The following is a 15,642-nucleotide window of genomic DNA, read 5'->3' on the forward strand; positions in this document are numbered from 1 at the left end:
ATCTGCTTAACTTTAAGCATGTTATGTACCTGCTTAAATGGTTGCAGGATCAGGGCCTTAATTTTCTTGGTTTTATTTTTTGACTACAGCAGTTTTGTACAATTCAAATACGATACCCTGCCTATAACATCATTTAAATTTTAATTGAAAGATGCAGTAGCACAAATTTTAAACAAGTTTTACAAGGTGCCAATATGGTTTAAAACTTTAAACATATATTTTTAAATCAAGTGATTTAAGTCACTTATTTAAATTGCCTTGATTAAAATCACCCCAGTCTGGTTGTCCTTCATGCTAAAGGAGACTGGTTTAACAAGAAACTGTTTTGGACACATAGATGGTTAATGTCCTTTTCCATCTTTGCAGGCTTTTCTACAAGTTGGGCAAGAAAATGGAATAGCATTTTTAGCTGAATTTATAAGATTCTCTCTCTCTGCTTGGGAAGAACCCTGTTGTCTTGTTGCCTGACTAGCATGCCTTGCATCATCATAACTTTCTGCACCAGATGTTTCCTTGGTCCCCAACTGACATGTTTACTGCTGTAGCATCTCACATGTTAATATCAATGTCATAATGAATGAGGTTCTTTTTCAGGACATCGCAGGAGCATTTATTTCCCTCCTCTTGATCCTTCACCAATTAAAAGTTCACTCTCTCTGCATTTGCCTGGGGAACCTGGTGCCTTCCAAAAGGAGGACATGCCCAGTCCTGCAAATCTTCATAATTGTCACTATGTCAAAAATGTAGCAAGGGACAGCTCATAAGCCAGAGAAATGGGGACTGCCTGGGGAATCTACCAATACCTTATTAGGGCATGCACTCATGGTGTTTGTGTGCACAATTGTAGTAGATGCCTAATTGCACACACAAGTGGCTCTGTGTGTGATAATTAGGTGGACCCTAGGTGTCCTTGCATTGCAAACAGTACCACACTTGTAAAGGCCTCTTTCAGAAGGGTAATCTGCATGGTACTCTGTGTGTGATTTGGGAGTTGAGAGAATCCTGCTGAGAAGTGAACATATTGTTCCATAGTGTCTATAGGCTTTTAAAAACTGATTCTCAGACCACTAACCCAAATGAGTCAAATAAATCTGCTGTTGCCCAGAGTGCTGCTTCCCAGCTCCACCTCCTGCTGTTGCACCCTCTGTTGCTTCTTGTTCCCTTAAAGGAACAGCACCTCAGAGACTGCTTTGTCCCTTCCTTCCCTCCCCAAACCTGGGAAACAGCAGTGCTCTGCTCTCTTACTCTCATTTACCTTCTTGTGAGGCTACTCTGCTGTCTGTGCCCTCCCTGAATCCTTTCTGAAAACCAGCTCCTGGACTTCAGCTGCAAGCATCCCAAGCAGTTAAAGGAGCGGAACTGCACAGAGTAAGGAGAAGCCAGCTTGTGGCCCCCTTGCAGTCGTAGCCTCTGGAAGTGGGGAACAGACAGTGAGGAGGCTGGCAGCTGCTGCGATCCCAGGATATTGGCTAGGATTCCAGTTCCCTGTGCTGTTTTCAGCATTGGCTGCGTTTTTATAACTATTGTTTCAGTGCCGGATTTGCAGTTGCTTTGCAGAACCTCTCATGTATGATTTGTTTGCATCTCTTCATATGCATAATAGGTCAAGGGTGCCACTGTTCTTTGTGTTGGTGCTATCATGTCCAGGTTCCATAGCAATAGACTGATGTGGAAATCACTATAGCATGGCCTTTGGCTGTAGTCTGCTACCATACCACACTTGTTACATCTGATCTCACTTTGTTTAACTTTGAACCCACTTGATCGCTGTATGTGTGGGGTCAAATGTTTGACCCAAGCACTGCGAAATGTGTTTTCCTCTTAAGAGAGTTGGGGGGGGGGGAGGGGGAGAAGCATGACAAAGAAATACAAAGAGACTGTGCAAAAAGACTCAGAGGGGTAAAGAAAAGATGCTCATGAAAAAATAAATACAGTGCACAGCAGGCACTCATGCCATCCACATTTTAGGGGGACTCTTCTACAGAGCAGAGGGTTTCTTTTAGCTAGAAAAACACTTTTTTTAAAGAATGACATGGCTCTTGAGAAAAATAAGGTGTTAAAAGGGAAAGCAGTTAATGAACCCATATTAATTTTGCAAAACTTTTTGAAATCTACATGGGTTTCCCATCCCTACAGTCAAGTTCTTTAGCCAAAATGAGGTTACAGGGGGTAAGTCAGTGCAGCTGAATTGCTGGCAGCACTGGAGGGAACCGTTTTTAACTAACCTTCTATAGTGTAGACGAGGTTTTAGGGAGTGGTGGTGTCTACATGTCTTGAATGGAAGGCTTTGTTCATATGGAATAGTACCTTCCCCCATGAATAATACCGTTGATGTCAATAGGATTATTTGTGGAGTAAGGCACTATTCAGTGAGAGGAAGGGGCTCCGAAAGTAGCCCAGAGTTTGGATAAAGGTTGTCTGAATCATTGCAGCAAGGCACTCTGGGACTTTAGGGCCAGATTCTGCCCTCTTACTCATTAGTGGAACTACTCTTGGATGAATGTGGCAGAGTCTGAGCCTTAGTAAATATAAATATGCACACCTTGTGCAGAAACCATACCCTACGTAGGATGACTACATGTCCCAATATTCAGGGCTTTGTCTTATATAGGCGCCTATTACCTCCCCACCCCTTGCTGATTTTTCACACTTGCTGTCTGGTCCCCCTAACTCTAGGTGAATCAGTTGAACTGATTAGCCCCTTTGTGAGGCAACATGACTGAAAGGTCATCAGATACCCTGTTTATCTAGGGTCAGTGTGAGAGTGAAGCCTGATCCTGTTTGCTGTACATTATTCTTATTTTCCTATTTGATTCTCCTTAAATAACTTTTGTTGCCATAAGAGCAACAGGTCCCTCCATACACTCAAGCCCTCAAGCCTTAGCCTCATTATTAGTAGCTTTTCATACCTCTTCATAAAGCAAGGTAAGTAGCTTCCCCTGTTCTGGGCTGCTTAACGTAGCTAAATATAGACTTTTCAAAGCACCACTTTAGAGCCTAATCCATACCTTTACTAAGCTTGACAAGTTGAAAGCAGTGGCATAAGCAGCTGATGCAGCTTCTTGGAGATATGAATCCTACAATTTTGTTTTACTTATGCTCATTTATGAGGTTTGTTTAAATTCTCTGATGGCTAATCTGGCATTTTTCTGCCTGCCCAAATAAATTTGTTAGTCTCCAAAGTGCCACAGGGACTCCTCGTTTTTTTTTGTAAAATCCTTGACCCTAATGATCTGGATTGTTGTGATAATTTTCCTGTCCTTAATTTTTTTCTGTAGGTTTCCAAGTGAACAATTTAGAGAGATAGTTTCTTTTGTATTTGTTGAAGTATTAGAGCAATGCCAACAGCTACAGCCATATCTATATTTTTACACAGGAGTCAAAAAATTTTTATCGCCATACCGACCAGATAATGCTAGCAATACAACTCAGCGACTGGACCTTCAAACAAATGGGTTGATGTGGTAGAACTTGTTTTGCACGGATCCACTTCTCCTCTCCCTTACACTATTATAACTTTTAGCATTCACATTATTTAGGGTTCTTTCAGGAGAAAAGCATGTTTTGTATTATTTTGGTTGCAGGGCTTAGATGAACATATACAGTTCAACTCCGAATGAGCCTGGGGTACTGTCCACATAGCGAGTCACATTTTGTTAGTGCAAATGTTGAAAAACAGTCAAGAAGATTTCTGGCAGAAATTGAAACAGTGTTTTTTGAGATGGTAGTCAATAACCATACTAGAGGAAACAATGCTATAGACCACCTCCTGGTGTGGATGTTTTTAATGTGGTGGTCACAGGGTTTGTAATCATGTTAGATATAGATGCGAGTTGTGTTAAACTGGGTTTCAAAAATGGTTTCAGGCACACTTTTGCAAAGACTAGTGTGGTCAGGGCTTTAGTGCATTTCAGGAGTCAAATATTTCTCCATCCATGTTTTAGTAAAACTCTTCACCTTCCCCAGATATTACAAGGAGATGGCCCATGCTGGTACTGCTGTAGTTGAGTGACTCGGGAGAGCATAATTTTATTGGCAGAAGTGGCGCTGTGACAAACCCCTATTGCCTGTCTCTGTGAAAGTGAAGTTCACTCATTTTTATAGTGGGGGAATGCACTCAGCTTTACCAATAGTCAGTTAAAGATTGTGGATCAGATTCTGACCCACAATATGTCCCCTTTGCACGCTGGAGCTCTACAGCTGAGGAGTTTCCTGGATCTAGCCCATCCTCCTTCCTCTGGCATAGGGGACATACCCGCAGAAGGGTTACAGTTAGGGCACTCTGGCAATCCCTGGCTAGTGTAACAGCCCTTTGAAGCTGTTGTAACTAGTGTACGTTAGAGCAATCCTGAGACTGTCTAATTTATGTTGGGGACTGAACTAGTCCCTGGCAGCCCAGGGGATCAAGGCAAAGATGGTATAGATCTACCTTTTTCTCTCCCCCAGCCTTGGGTCCTGAGCGCAGCTTCTATGGAAGAAGGAATGGGGGGCTGTATCCTTAGGATTCCAGCCTGATTCATGGAGGACTGAAGTTCTCTTTTCTGTGCTTCAGATTTGCCTTACATAGTCTGGGCTGTTTTAGGCAGAACAAGCATGAAAAAAATCCTGTTTGCCTTTGCTCCTTGTGGAGTTTGATCATTTGTCTGGCTGCTCTCCACTTTGACTGTACAACAACTTCTTATCTCGGGTACTTCATTCCTTTGTAATGTACTTTTGTTTTCCTCCTAGTGCTCTGGTTTGCCATTGAATTGCATTCACACAGCGTGCCCGCAGGCTGCACTGTATTGTTACATATGTTGTGACATCCAAAATAATCTCAGTGGGTGTTCCGAGCAGCTGCCACAATACAACCTATTTTGGCAGCCAAAAGTGCAGTGAGCTTTGTGTGTCACCCTTTCCTTCTCTTCTTCATGACATTGTAACAGAGATGGAATCTACTTATGTTGTGCATGTTGTATATTATTGTGTCCCTATCACTTGCCAGCAGTGCCATACTGTCTAACAACTGTCCGTAGGTATTTTGCAAAAGGGTTTGTGTTTTGTTTATTGCCTTTGGGGTGGATTGAATTTCCAGAACTGTGTGTAGATGGGAATATTATTTTGTCCCAGCCAGCTAAAGTGGTCTTTGTGAATGGAGCAAAGAAATTTTAGTCAGAGTCTCTACCACTCTGTAAGGGAGGCCCATATTGAACTGGCACACAAGTGTCTGGGAGACACCTCTTTCAGCACTCACCCAGTCGTGTAGGCTGCAGTGGCATTTGACCTGACATTATGCAAACAAAAGGGGTTCATCACATTTTTCCTTGATATACCCTTAATGATTAACATGGCTGCATATTAATTGCAAAGTAAAATTTTTGATCACTTTGTGTATTTGCACCTTTAGAGCCAGACTGAGGATGGTCTATTTTTTTTTTAATATTCCAGTTGTGTTGGCGTAGAAGAAGAGGAGGCACCAGATATTGATATCTATCATTGTCCGAACTGTGAGAAAACCCATGGAAAGTCTACTTGTAAGTATACATGCTTGATTCCTGTGCCATCTCAAGTTTAAGCAATGGCTAGTTTCTCAATTTTTGGTTATAAAAAGATATATTTTAATTTAAGTGTGTTTCTTACTGTTATATATGGCAGTCCTGCTACAGTGGGATTCAAAACACAGTAAGGGTAACAAAGATGGGGCACTTGGACTGGGACTAGGGAGATGTGAATTCATTTCCTTGCTTAGCCTAGCCCAGTCATTGTATGTAATCTAGGGCAAATCATTCCATCTACCCTGTGCTCAGTCCCACATCTGTAAAATGAAGATAACACTTCCCTACCTCACCGAGGTGTTGAGGATAAAATCCATTAACGAGGCACTTAGGTACAGGCTGTAATAGTTCCTGGATAGGTAGATAGATCTGATGCAGTCACTTATAGTAATTATACTATGGCTTTTGTCGTCTTGATAACAAGAATAAAAAACATTGTATTATGTCTGGCATGCACATGTGGGTTAAATGGCAATTTGGGTTAAAATTTTAGGGTACATTGGGGGAGCTGGTTCTTTCTCAGGCAAAACTCCCACCTGTATGAAAAGATTGCTGATGTGAGTGCGGGTTTTACCTAATAAAGAACTGCAGGGTGTTTTTGCTTTGATCAAATGAATTAAAGAATTCTGTTTACTATACAAGAATATCCTTTCCCCAATCATTGTGAAAAACTAAATGCTTAATTTAAAAGCATTTTATTATAAATATGCTACCAATTGGCAGAGATTGTCGCTGTTATGAAACAAACTACAATTAAGACCACGAAGAGGAAAAATATTACCCTAATTTTCCTCTAGGTGGGTTTGAAAGCATCACCCTGCCTATTTTTCAAATTTGTAGTGACATACATACATCAGGAATAGGTCAAACAAATAACTACAAGTCATCCTCAGAGTGAATCATTTAGCAATAAAATGGCTTGTCTGGAAAAGAAGTGGTATGACTGAAGATTCGCAGAGTCAATCATTGCCTCAATGTGGAAGATAAAGCATGATTTTTCTAGATTCCGAGTGAAATTCTTGGGTTATGTTAAAATCTATTTGATGCTTTTCTTGCTTCCATTTGGCTGTAAATTATGAATGACGGAAGACACCTAGTCTTCAATGTGGAAAAAAAATCAGACAGAAGAAGCATAAGTTTGTAGTCAGGAATTAAATTTTAATTACATAAGAAAACATGGGTGTGTAATCTTAGAATTCAACCACTGGCTGCTTCAGTAAGAAGATATACAAGAGTAATATACCAATTATGACAAGTAGAGCTGAAATAACAGCTAACTTCTAATTCTTGGCTTTCCATTCCTTAACAAAATCTGCCTTTGGCAAAATGTCTCCCACAGTCAGTATTGCACAATATGGTAGATATAAAGGTGCTGTATCAAAAACACTGCGACTGCAACAGTCTTGTAAACATATGTGGTTGCAGCTGTGGCAGAAGTAGAGTGTCATAATACAACAACAACGCAATGAGGGTGTTTTTCACTGTTTTATCTAAGATACCGTATCATGATATCACAAAATCAGTCATTAGAGTGGAATAGTGTAAAGACCTGCAACGTTAGTACTGAAATCTTAGTTTATTGCTGGAATATCACAAACTGATTTGCTTGATCTGTATGTTTATAGTTTCTCAAAATGAACAGCAATTTTCAAGACCATTTAAAAAAAAACCCAATTATGTAGGTTCTTATAGCCATAAAATAAAAGGGGTATAAGTCACGCTGCAAAAATGAAATGTCAGCGTGTGATCCTTCCACCGTTTCATGTGGTGTGTGTAACTGCAACAGACTGGAAAAATTAGGGACCAGTCTTGAAGTGGAAGCAGGAACAGGCCCTATGTTAAGTTATTCTGTCATACAGTTGTGTGCAGCGTGTTCCCGGACTTGTATGAGATTATGAATTTCATTTGTGGTTAACTGTTACAATCAATGTTCCCTCTAATTTTTGACAGGCCGTGTGTGCAAAAAAATTCTTCTCTGCAAATTGTTATGCTTCTGTGCAAATTTTTGTGCGCACGGTGTTTTGCCATGTGCGCGGGGTTTAGCATCTGTGTGCGTGCGCACAGCTTAGAGGGAACAGTGGTTACAATATATGTGTAAACTAGCTGGGTTATTTTGCAGTATCAATTTTGTATTAAATGAGTAGGTGTTTTTCCAGATATGATATTTCACTGCCAAGAATTAATTATTGCAAGGCTCGCAAAGAGAAGCACATATTCACTAATTGTCTCTGTTATGTAACTTGCATGGATTTTAAATATATTTATACTTCTGGTGAATGCGTTCCATGATGTATGCTCTCCAGATGTCAAATTTAAAAATCATTTTCCTTTTCTTACATTATCCTCTTTAGCAATGTCACTTGGTGACTACTATTTCCGAAAATTGCTTGTGACATTTAAAGTCATTTTGATTTAATGAAATTTGGCGATACTTCTGTTTGGAGAAAAAAAATATACATGTTCACAAATACATTTCTGATGTTATTTAAATTTAAGTGCTCTATTTAGATAAACTTAGTTCATTTTCATAACACCGGGGAAAACATTTGGCCTGATTTCCTTCACACCCGTGAAAATCAGGAGAAATTCCACTGAAATCAATGAAGTTACAGTGATATAAATAAAAGGGGAATCAGGCTCAAATGTTTGAAATAGTGTCAATTAAAAGATAACAAAACGAGCTTATAGATTTCCTTTGGTTCTAAATACATTTATGTACGTTTAAGTATACATCTGAATTCATGTGGTATATTCAGCTTGAGACAGAAGTTGGAGAATATAGTTATTAGAGCTGGTTGAAAAATCTGATATCTTCATGACAATTTTTTTCACAAAGTTTTCTCAAAAAAAAAAAAAAAAAAAAAAAGCTTTTGCCAGCCAACTTTTAGTGTTATGGAAATTTTTAGTAAATTCAAAATTTTGATGGACAAGTTTTGCAAAAATATTTCTGCATTCTTTGCTAAAACCCCCCACAACTCTGCATTTTTTTTTTTGGCCAGCTCTGGGAGTTGTTCATCATTTTAAATTATATATTACATGTCTGCTGTAGTTGTTCCCAGAGGCCCAAATCAAATACTCCTCACTGTGGTACACATTCTACAAACATATAGTAAAGAAATTGGCTGATACTGGTTGTGTAATCCCTGATAGAATGCTGTACTACATGATGCAGCCTCTAAGAGGGAGATTTCAAATGGGAATTAGGAATCTATAGATTTTTCAATAGGAAAAATGCCCTTTGTGAAAATATCGCCCTAAATTGCAATGTTATTTGAGTGTGCTGATTGAAAAGAGTTGCAACGAGTATTTATTATAATCTACAGCTTCTTGACTTTGTCTAGATATGTAGGCAATTTTGAGGAAAAATAAAAGAAGGGGTATGATAGAATCCTTTTAATGACCCGCCTGGTTAGCTGGGCCAGTTGATATGGAACAGAACCAGGATGTGGGGAGATGGGTGGGGGTCATGGGAAGGGAAAGTGGGAGGGAGGGAGTGGTGTACATATTGAGGTTGATTCCTATGTTACTGGGAGTATTGAACTAATACACTAAGCCTGAGGGCCATTAAGATAAAGAACTAGCAGCTTTAATGACTATATCCAGCTAGGCTGGAAAGCAGCATGGAACTAATAAAACCAGCGTGTGTTGTAAAAACGTGGGAAGGATTCTTTGGTAGATGTCTCTACTTCCAAAGTCCTGGCCACCCTACAGAGGTGACTTTTCCAGGTCTCAGGATGTTATAGTTTGGGCCTCCCAGCTCCTTTGGTAGTCAAAGAGTAAGTGTGGGGGGAAGGGGAGGGCTGTGGAAGGGCACATGTCCAGTCATGGTGATAGAAGCAGGTGGCTTTCTTCCACAAAACTAGTTTGAACATAAGAAAAGTTTGGGTTTGCTTTGAGGTTTTGTGGAGTCTCAGGTTTCATATTTTATCCTAACCAGCTTGCCCACCTTTAGGTACAATATGAACCCAGGGTACAAAAAGAAAGTGAAAACTCTGAGGGCAGAAAGGTTAAAATAAGGGGAGACTGCATTTCTGATGTCAGTAATTTCCTACCGCAATAAACACCCCATGTCAGTCTAAAAGCAGGAGCAGCTGAGAGATTTAATGCTGATAATTGGTAAAAACTGGAATGGTTCTTCTTGGCCAGTGTTAAGTGACTGTTGAAAAGAAAAGTCAGAAGCAAGTTGATATGTGACTTGATTTGACTGTGCATATTTCAGCTGATCCCATTTCCCTGATCAGCTTGCCTAAATGTCTGTGATTCATTAAGAGCATGAGCCAGGGGCATTCTGCTCTGCCCCATCAACATAGTATGAGTCTGGCTTGCATTTTGAAGCATGGTAATGAAAGGCGATCCAAAAACTGGATTGGATGTGAACTTGTGTCTTTTTATACTAAACATGGATACTAGATTTTCTTGCCAGAATGAGGTATTTTGTATTTAGGGCCTGATCCAAAGCCACTTGAATTCAATAACAAGACTTCCACTGACTTTGGCTCAGGCCCTTGGAAAGGTGTGGCAAAGAAAGAGCATGTTCATAATGATCTATGCTACAAATTGAGAGAGCAGAAGAGAAGATTTTCTGGGAGGTTTACAATAAAGATTAAGTGTGTAGTCTGGCAAGTACAAAATGTTATCCGGAGCCTGCATTTGCTTAATGCTTGTGATAGCCGTAGAGCTCAGCAATTATCCGTCTGGTTTTCCTTATGTTACAAACGAACATGGTTCAGTATGTAATAGATCTTCAGGCTACAGTGTAATTGTCTAATGGTGGATCAGAACACAATGTTAAAATTAACAGTGCTGCATAGTGGGCTTCTCTTTTCTTGGCTTGCATAGAAAGTACTACTAAGAACTTTCTCTCACAGAATGTCTTAATAAAGACCCCCTACTTAGCATATGGTGCTGTCCAATTCACTCTCTTTCAGTGAAAAAGAAAAGAAATTGGCATAAACACGATACCGGGCAGTCAACAGAGGTCAAACCCGTACAGAATGGGAGTCAAGTCTTCATAAAGGAACTTCGAAGTCGAACTTTTCCGAGGTAGGTTATTCAGCTATGTAGGTAAAAGTGCGATTACTGTGATGCACGTGGCCAATTATAATTTGTGCTCAAGTGGAGGAGGAACTGTGGTGAATGTTGTTTGCTTAGTTTATATACAGCATAGGGAGAGGAGTGAATGAAAGAGAATTCCCCATGTGAACGTTTGCCATGTAAAGACCTAGTTTTAAGCTAATTTCACAGACTTTAAGTCTTTAGTGATTGTCATTACGTGTAATGGCTCGAAGTCTCCTCTCAGTTACATTGGTGCAGCACTATTAAAACAGGTGCTTTCCCCAGTTAGCTGGGTCCTGTTCCCTACTAACACCTGTAAAACGGGCGCTGAAGGGGTCCTGGGAAGAAGTAGCATCTAGAAGGAATCCTGTTACTATATCTTTAAGGACTGGAGCCTTGCAGAGAGAGGGGTGGAGGCTCCACTCTCACCCAGCCAATCAAGAATGAGCTGGGAGAAGGGCCAGCATAAATGCTGCCTCCTTCATAGCAGGGCAGACGCCTGTGGATATGGCAGGGAGTAAGAAGGCTCCTCCAGGGTCCTGAGTTATCAGGGAGAAAACAGCTGCGGAGGAAGTTCTGCCTGCTGAACTCTCCTTGCCTGAGGGTGGAAGGGCTGACTGGGAAGAGGGCCAGGTGGAAGAGCAGCTGCCTAAGGCTCTACAGTTGGCCTAAAGTACAACTCCAGCTCCAAGGAGGAATTGCTAGGAGGCTCCTGTCTTAAGGAGAGGGACACAGGGTTTGTCCAAAGTACAGCCCAGCTCTGGGACGAGGGCTGGGACCTCATGAACAGGGGAGGTAATTGAACGAGACTCTTGCATGGACCCAGAGAGGGCATGGACTTGAGCAGCTAAATAAGTTAGTTGCTCTCTGTAGAAGGAATGAATAAATCAAACCCCACAAAGAGTGGTTGAACTAATCTGGTGTGAACTAATCGCTGAGTGCAACGAGCCTTCAGGGCCATGACAGGCTGCAAGCATGCATGCTGGAGCGTCACGCCCTACGACATTGCCACACAGTAATACTTAGGTGAGAAACCTGATGAATTACGTTCCGTGCTCAAGCATAGTGCAGACTTTTCTGAAGTTCATCTCAGCTTGATCAGAAAAGTAGCCACATCCTTAGTTGCTACAGTAACAAAAACTTGTTTGGGGTATTGATAGTGGGCATTTTACACATTTATTTTGTAACTCTGTACCTCTGTTCATCAGAATGGTTATTTTTTCTGGTTCTTACAAGTGGATCTAAGTAACAATTGAGACTATTTCACAATCATGTTTGGAGGCAGGTAGAGTGTACTCGGTAAATACAAAAGTTCTATAATTTATGGAGAAGATTGCCTTAATTTAAAATATCTGCCCCCAAATCATTACTCTATGGGGAAACAGCTGCAAATTTATTTGCTAAAGCTTCTCTTTTGTGAACATTGTGTATAGGTGTATTTTTCACTTAACTTAATGCTTAACAATTTTACTTGTATGATTTTAGACCTTTGAACTCTTTGGTTTTCAGCTTAGCCGTTTTTGGACTGGCCACTTAAAACTATGTTTACCAAATCTTGCAGCTATATTAATAGATTTTAAGGCCAGAAACGACCATTATGATAATCTAGTCTGACCTCCTGCTTAACACAGGCCACAGAATTTAACAAAAGTGGTTCTTGCAATTACTAGGTGAAACACAATAGAATATTCAATAGATTTAAAATATCAAGTGGCCACATTTAAACTGCTTAGCTGGAGCAAATTGACAAATTCCTTCTCAAACTTTTTTTTTTGGGGGGGGTGGGGGGATTTTTGCTGGATCTCTTCAACTGCCAGTCACTCCAGTGGGAGGTGAAGACACTTGACACCTTAAAAGGAGGTGATCAACAGCTTGAGGGATCTGGCACTGATTTATTCAAATCAAGAGTCTGACTTTCACCTGGTCCATGTTCATGTGTATTCACGTGTGTGCTCCCAAATCAGAGAGGTTCGCATGCAGTTGTAGGTCTTGCATTTGCATCTTTCTTGGCTTTGAGTCATTCTGCAGCTTCTGTAAATTTGGCCCTCAGTTTGTTTTCACCATTTTCTGCTCAAGATGGATTGTGCACAAAAGAGAATCCCCAGTGCTGAAGCAGAGGTTCCAAGGAGGAGTTTGCAAACAGTTCATCACAGGATTTATCCCTCAGCCATTTACAGTTGTGATGTTAGTAAAACAAAAAACTTTTGGGCCCTTTGCTATTTTAAGACTGACTTAATAATGAAAATAGTTGGTGCAGTTGAAACCTGCAGACGTTCACAGACCAAAACCCACACTAACTGTCCAGATCTCTCAAACCCACAAAGGGGCTTTTTTTTAATTTTTAAGTTGAAACCTCTTGCCTGTGTCATAGCACAAAGCTGAGGTGAAATTGTGTTACTGAAACGCACCGAAAGCCATAAACCTTGTGGTCAAGGAATCCAAGGACCGACTGAGATCAGAGGAAATAGGGAGGGGAGAGCCAAAAAAGAAAGTGGGACAAAAATGGAACTCTGCCTTGTGACAATGTGCTCATTTCATTTCCTGTGTTCCAGGCCTAAAGAAAGTTAACTTTGTCAGCTTGATTTTACACTTCTATTTTGTGTCTTTACCGATTTCTTCGCCTCCCCCACAAACAACAAATCAGTATCTGCCAAGGGCCTTAAATTCAATACATTAAACAAAACCACTAAAACACTTAAAAAAATTACATTTAAAATCAGCCTGCTGGTCCCAAAGTACACATCAAAATATCACGTCAGGCAGTGAGGTTGGCTATCCGGGCGGAGCCGCTCTAGAATTTGGAGATCAGTTTGGAGGCAGGGCTGGTAGCAGGGAGAGATAAATGATGCATTTGAGATGCTTGGACCCATATTTTGGCACTCAGTGAGGTATTCAGGGGAAAGGGGGGTAAGAGATTATTCCACCAGGGCTCAGTAATACATATTGTGACTGGCTTATCATGGCTGACTGGGATTCAGCTCCTACATTATTAATACCAAAGTAGCATTAAAACGAAAACATGTAAATCCCACAATTTTCAGGTGCCTCAACCTAGTTGATAAGGTCTCTGTTTCTGAATAACAGCTGCCAACTGCTCTGGTGGATTCAGAGCTCCTTTCATTGAGCTCCTTCCTATCTGTGAGCTTCTGTGGACTCTTACGGGACCAAATTCATTGGTGACTTAGACATGCGAGTTACGTGTGGGGTGTTCCTGGGCTGTGATGCAAGCATAAGGGTTTAAGTGATAAACCAATGTAATGTGAACCAGCTGGGCATTCACTGGCTGAATAACCTGAATGTAATTTCTATGCTGAGTGGCAGAGAATGTATAGCAGAAAAGTGACAGGAGAATTTAAAAGAAGAAGAATATAAAGCATCCAACCCATACTTTATCTGGCAGTTTCCTGTTAGTTACTGTTCCTGCTACATCTCTCCCATTTGCACCTCCTTAACATGTGTAGATTACCTTAATTTTGCATTCCCAAACTGGTGCAAGTTGCACAACTTATGTCTCTTATACTCCTTTTATGTCCCATTTACACTCACAGTGTAACTTGCATCACCAATGAATTTGTCAGAGGACCTTTTATGGGATCTGCACCTGTTTACACCAGTGACAGGTGAATTTGGCTCATTCCATTTAACACTCTGCTGTAATTTAATGGCTCCACCCTTTGCTTCTTGTTCCTAGTTAAATAGCTCCTCTTCAAGTTCACAGATTGCATAGAGTTTAGGTGGAGCTCATCTTTAGCTAAGTATCTTTTACCTCAAGAGGTATCCTTGTTCCTTAAAGCATAAAACCCTCCATGAGCTAATACCACCTCTTCTGCATCTTGAGGCACCAGATATCCATCTAGGACTAAGAGCACTTAATTTCTCAGAAGGCCATCTCTGGGGATCTGCTCCTTGACTTACTAGATTCATAGACTTTAAGGTCAGAACGGACCATTATGATTGTCTAGTCTGACCTCCTGCACAACTACTTTGGTCCTTAGATCAGATTCTCAAGGCTCACTCTTTGCACCTTAATGGCACCTAGGTGCAGAAAAGCACTGTCCTTACTAGCCCTGGCTTAAACTGTATCTACCAAGGAAGTAATATCTGCTACATAAACACATGCCTGGCAACATACCATATGGATCTGTTATCATCAGAATGCTGGCTTTTATATGTGTGGTTTCTGAAAAAATCCTCTTCCAGAGCCCTTACCCGTCTGTACACTGAGTATCTGAAATATTCCCAATAGGAATTATTCAGTTTACCTCTCGATCATCTTCCACTAATTTACACAGTGTTTGGAACTCGTTATAAGGCTCCAGAAACAGCCTGGCCCCTTGGAGTGGTTACCACTGTCTTCATCTTTTTCCTATTTGTATCTAGTCTTCTTGTTCTCCAAGCGTCCCCTCCTCTGGACAGTTGGCATGGTCATCTGGCTAAAGAATGTATCAATAAACTTCTCACTTTCTCCAGTGTGAGGCTTTCAATTGGGTTCATGAATCCTGGGGACAGTTAAGAATTCCAGAACGTCATTCAGAAATTCACCCATCTGACACTGAGTGCACTTTCTCCTGCTTCCAACTGGCACTAATCTATCCTCAATAGAGCTTGATCTCAAAATCTACTCACCCATGCACAAAAAGCCCCAGATCCTGGTACTCAAACAGCTGCATCATTTGAACTTCGGAATCCCATTACGCGTGTCTGGATTAGAGCGACAAAGAAAGGGACTTTCCTAACCGCTTGCCTTTATTCAAAACAAACCCACCTTTCAGCAAAGAACTCCAGTCAGGACTATGCCGTAGTTGTATCTTATGCACTGACACACTGAGAAGCTACAGGTTTCGGAGTCACAGCCGTGTTAGTCTGTATTTGCAAAAAGAAACGGAGTACTTGTGGCACCTTAGAGTCTAACCAATCTATTTGAGCATAAGCTGTTGTGAGCTACAGCTCACGAATGCATCCGATGAAGTGAGCTGTAGCTCACGAAAGCTTGTGCTCAAATAAATTGGTTAGTCTCTAAGGTGCCACAAGTCCTCCTGTTCACTTCACCATG

At 40.9% G+C, this 15,642-nt stretch overlaps 1 protein-coding gene across 7 annotated transcripts in view; it reads left to right on the forward strand.

Annotated features, from left to right (window-relative positions):
- PHF2 (PHD finger protein 2) overlaps positions 1-15,642 on the forward strand; it is a 145,204-nt gene that overhangs the window by 70,387 nt on the left and 59,175 nt on the right. For 6 of the 7 annotated variants that reach the window (XM_073352167.1, XM_073352168.1, XM_073352165.1 and 3 more), the window contains 2 exons: positions 5,428-5,513; positions 10,463-10,577. In XM_073352167.1, the coding sequence (XP_073208268.1) occupies positions 5,428-5,513; positions 10,463-10,577 (201 nt within the window). Of the gene's footprint in view, positions 1-4,934; positions 5,012-5,427; positions 5,514-10,462; positions 10,578-15,642 lie in introns of those variants that run through there. The other variant, XM_073352169.1, reaches the window with a different exon arrangement.

The sequence above is a fragment of the Lepidochelys kempii genome, chromosome 7 (assembly GCF_965140265.1).
Source record: "Lepidochelys kempii isolate rLepKem1 chromosome 7, rLepKem1.hap2, whole genome shotgun sequence".
Lineage (NCBI taxonomy): Eukaryota > Metazoa > Chordata > Testudines > Cheloniidae > Lepidochelys > Lepidochelys kempii.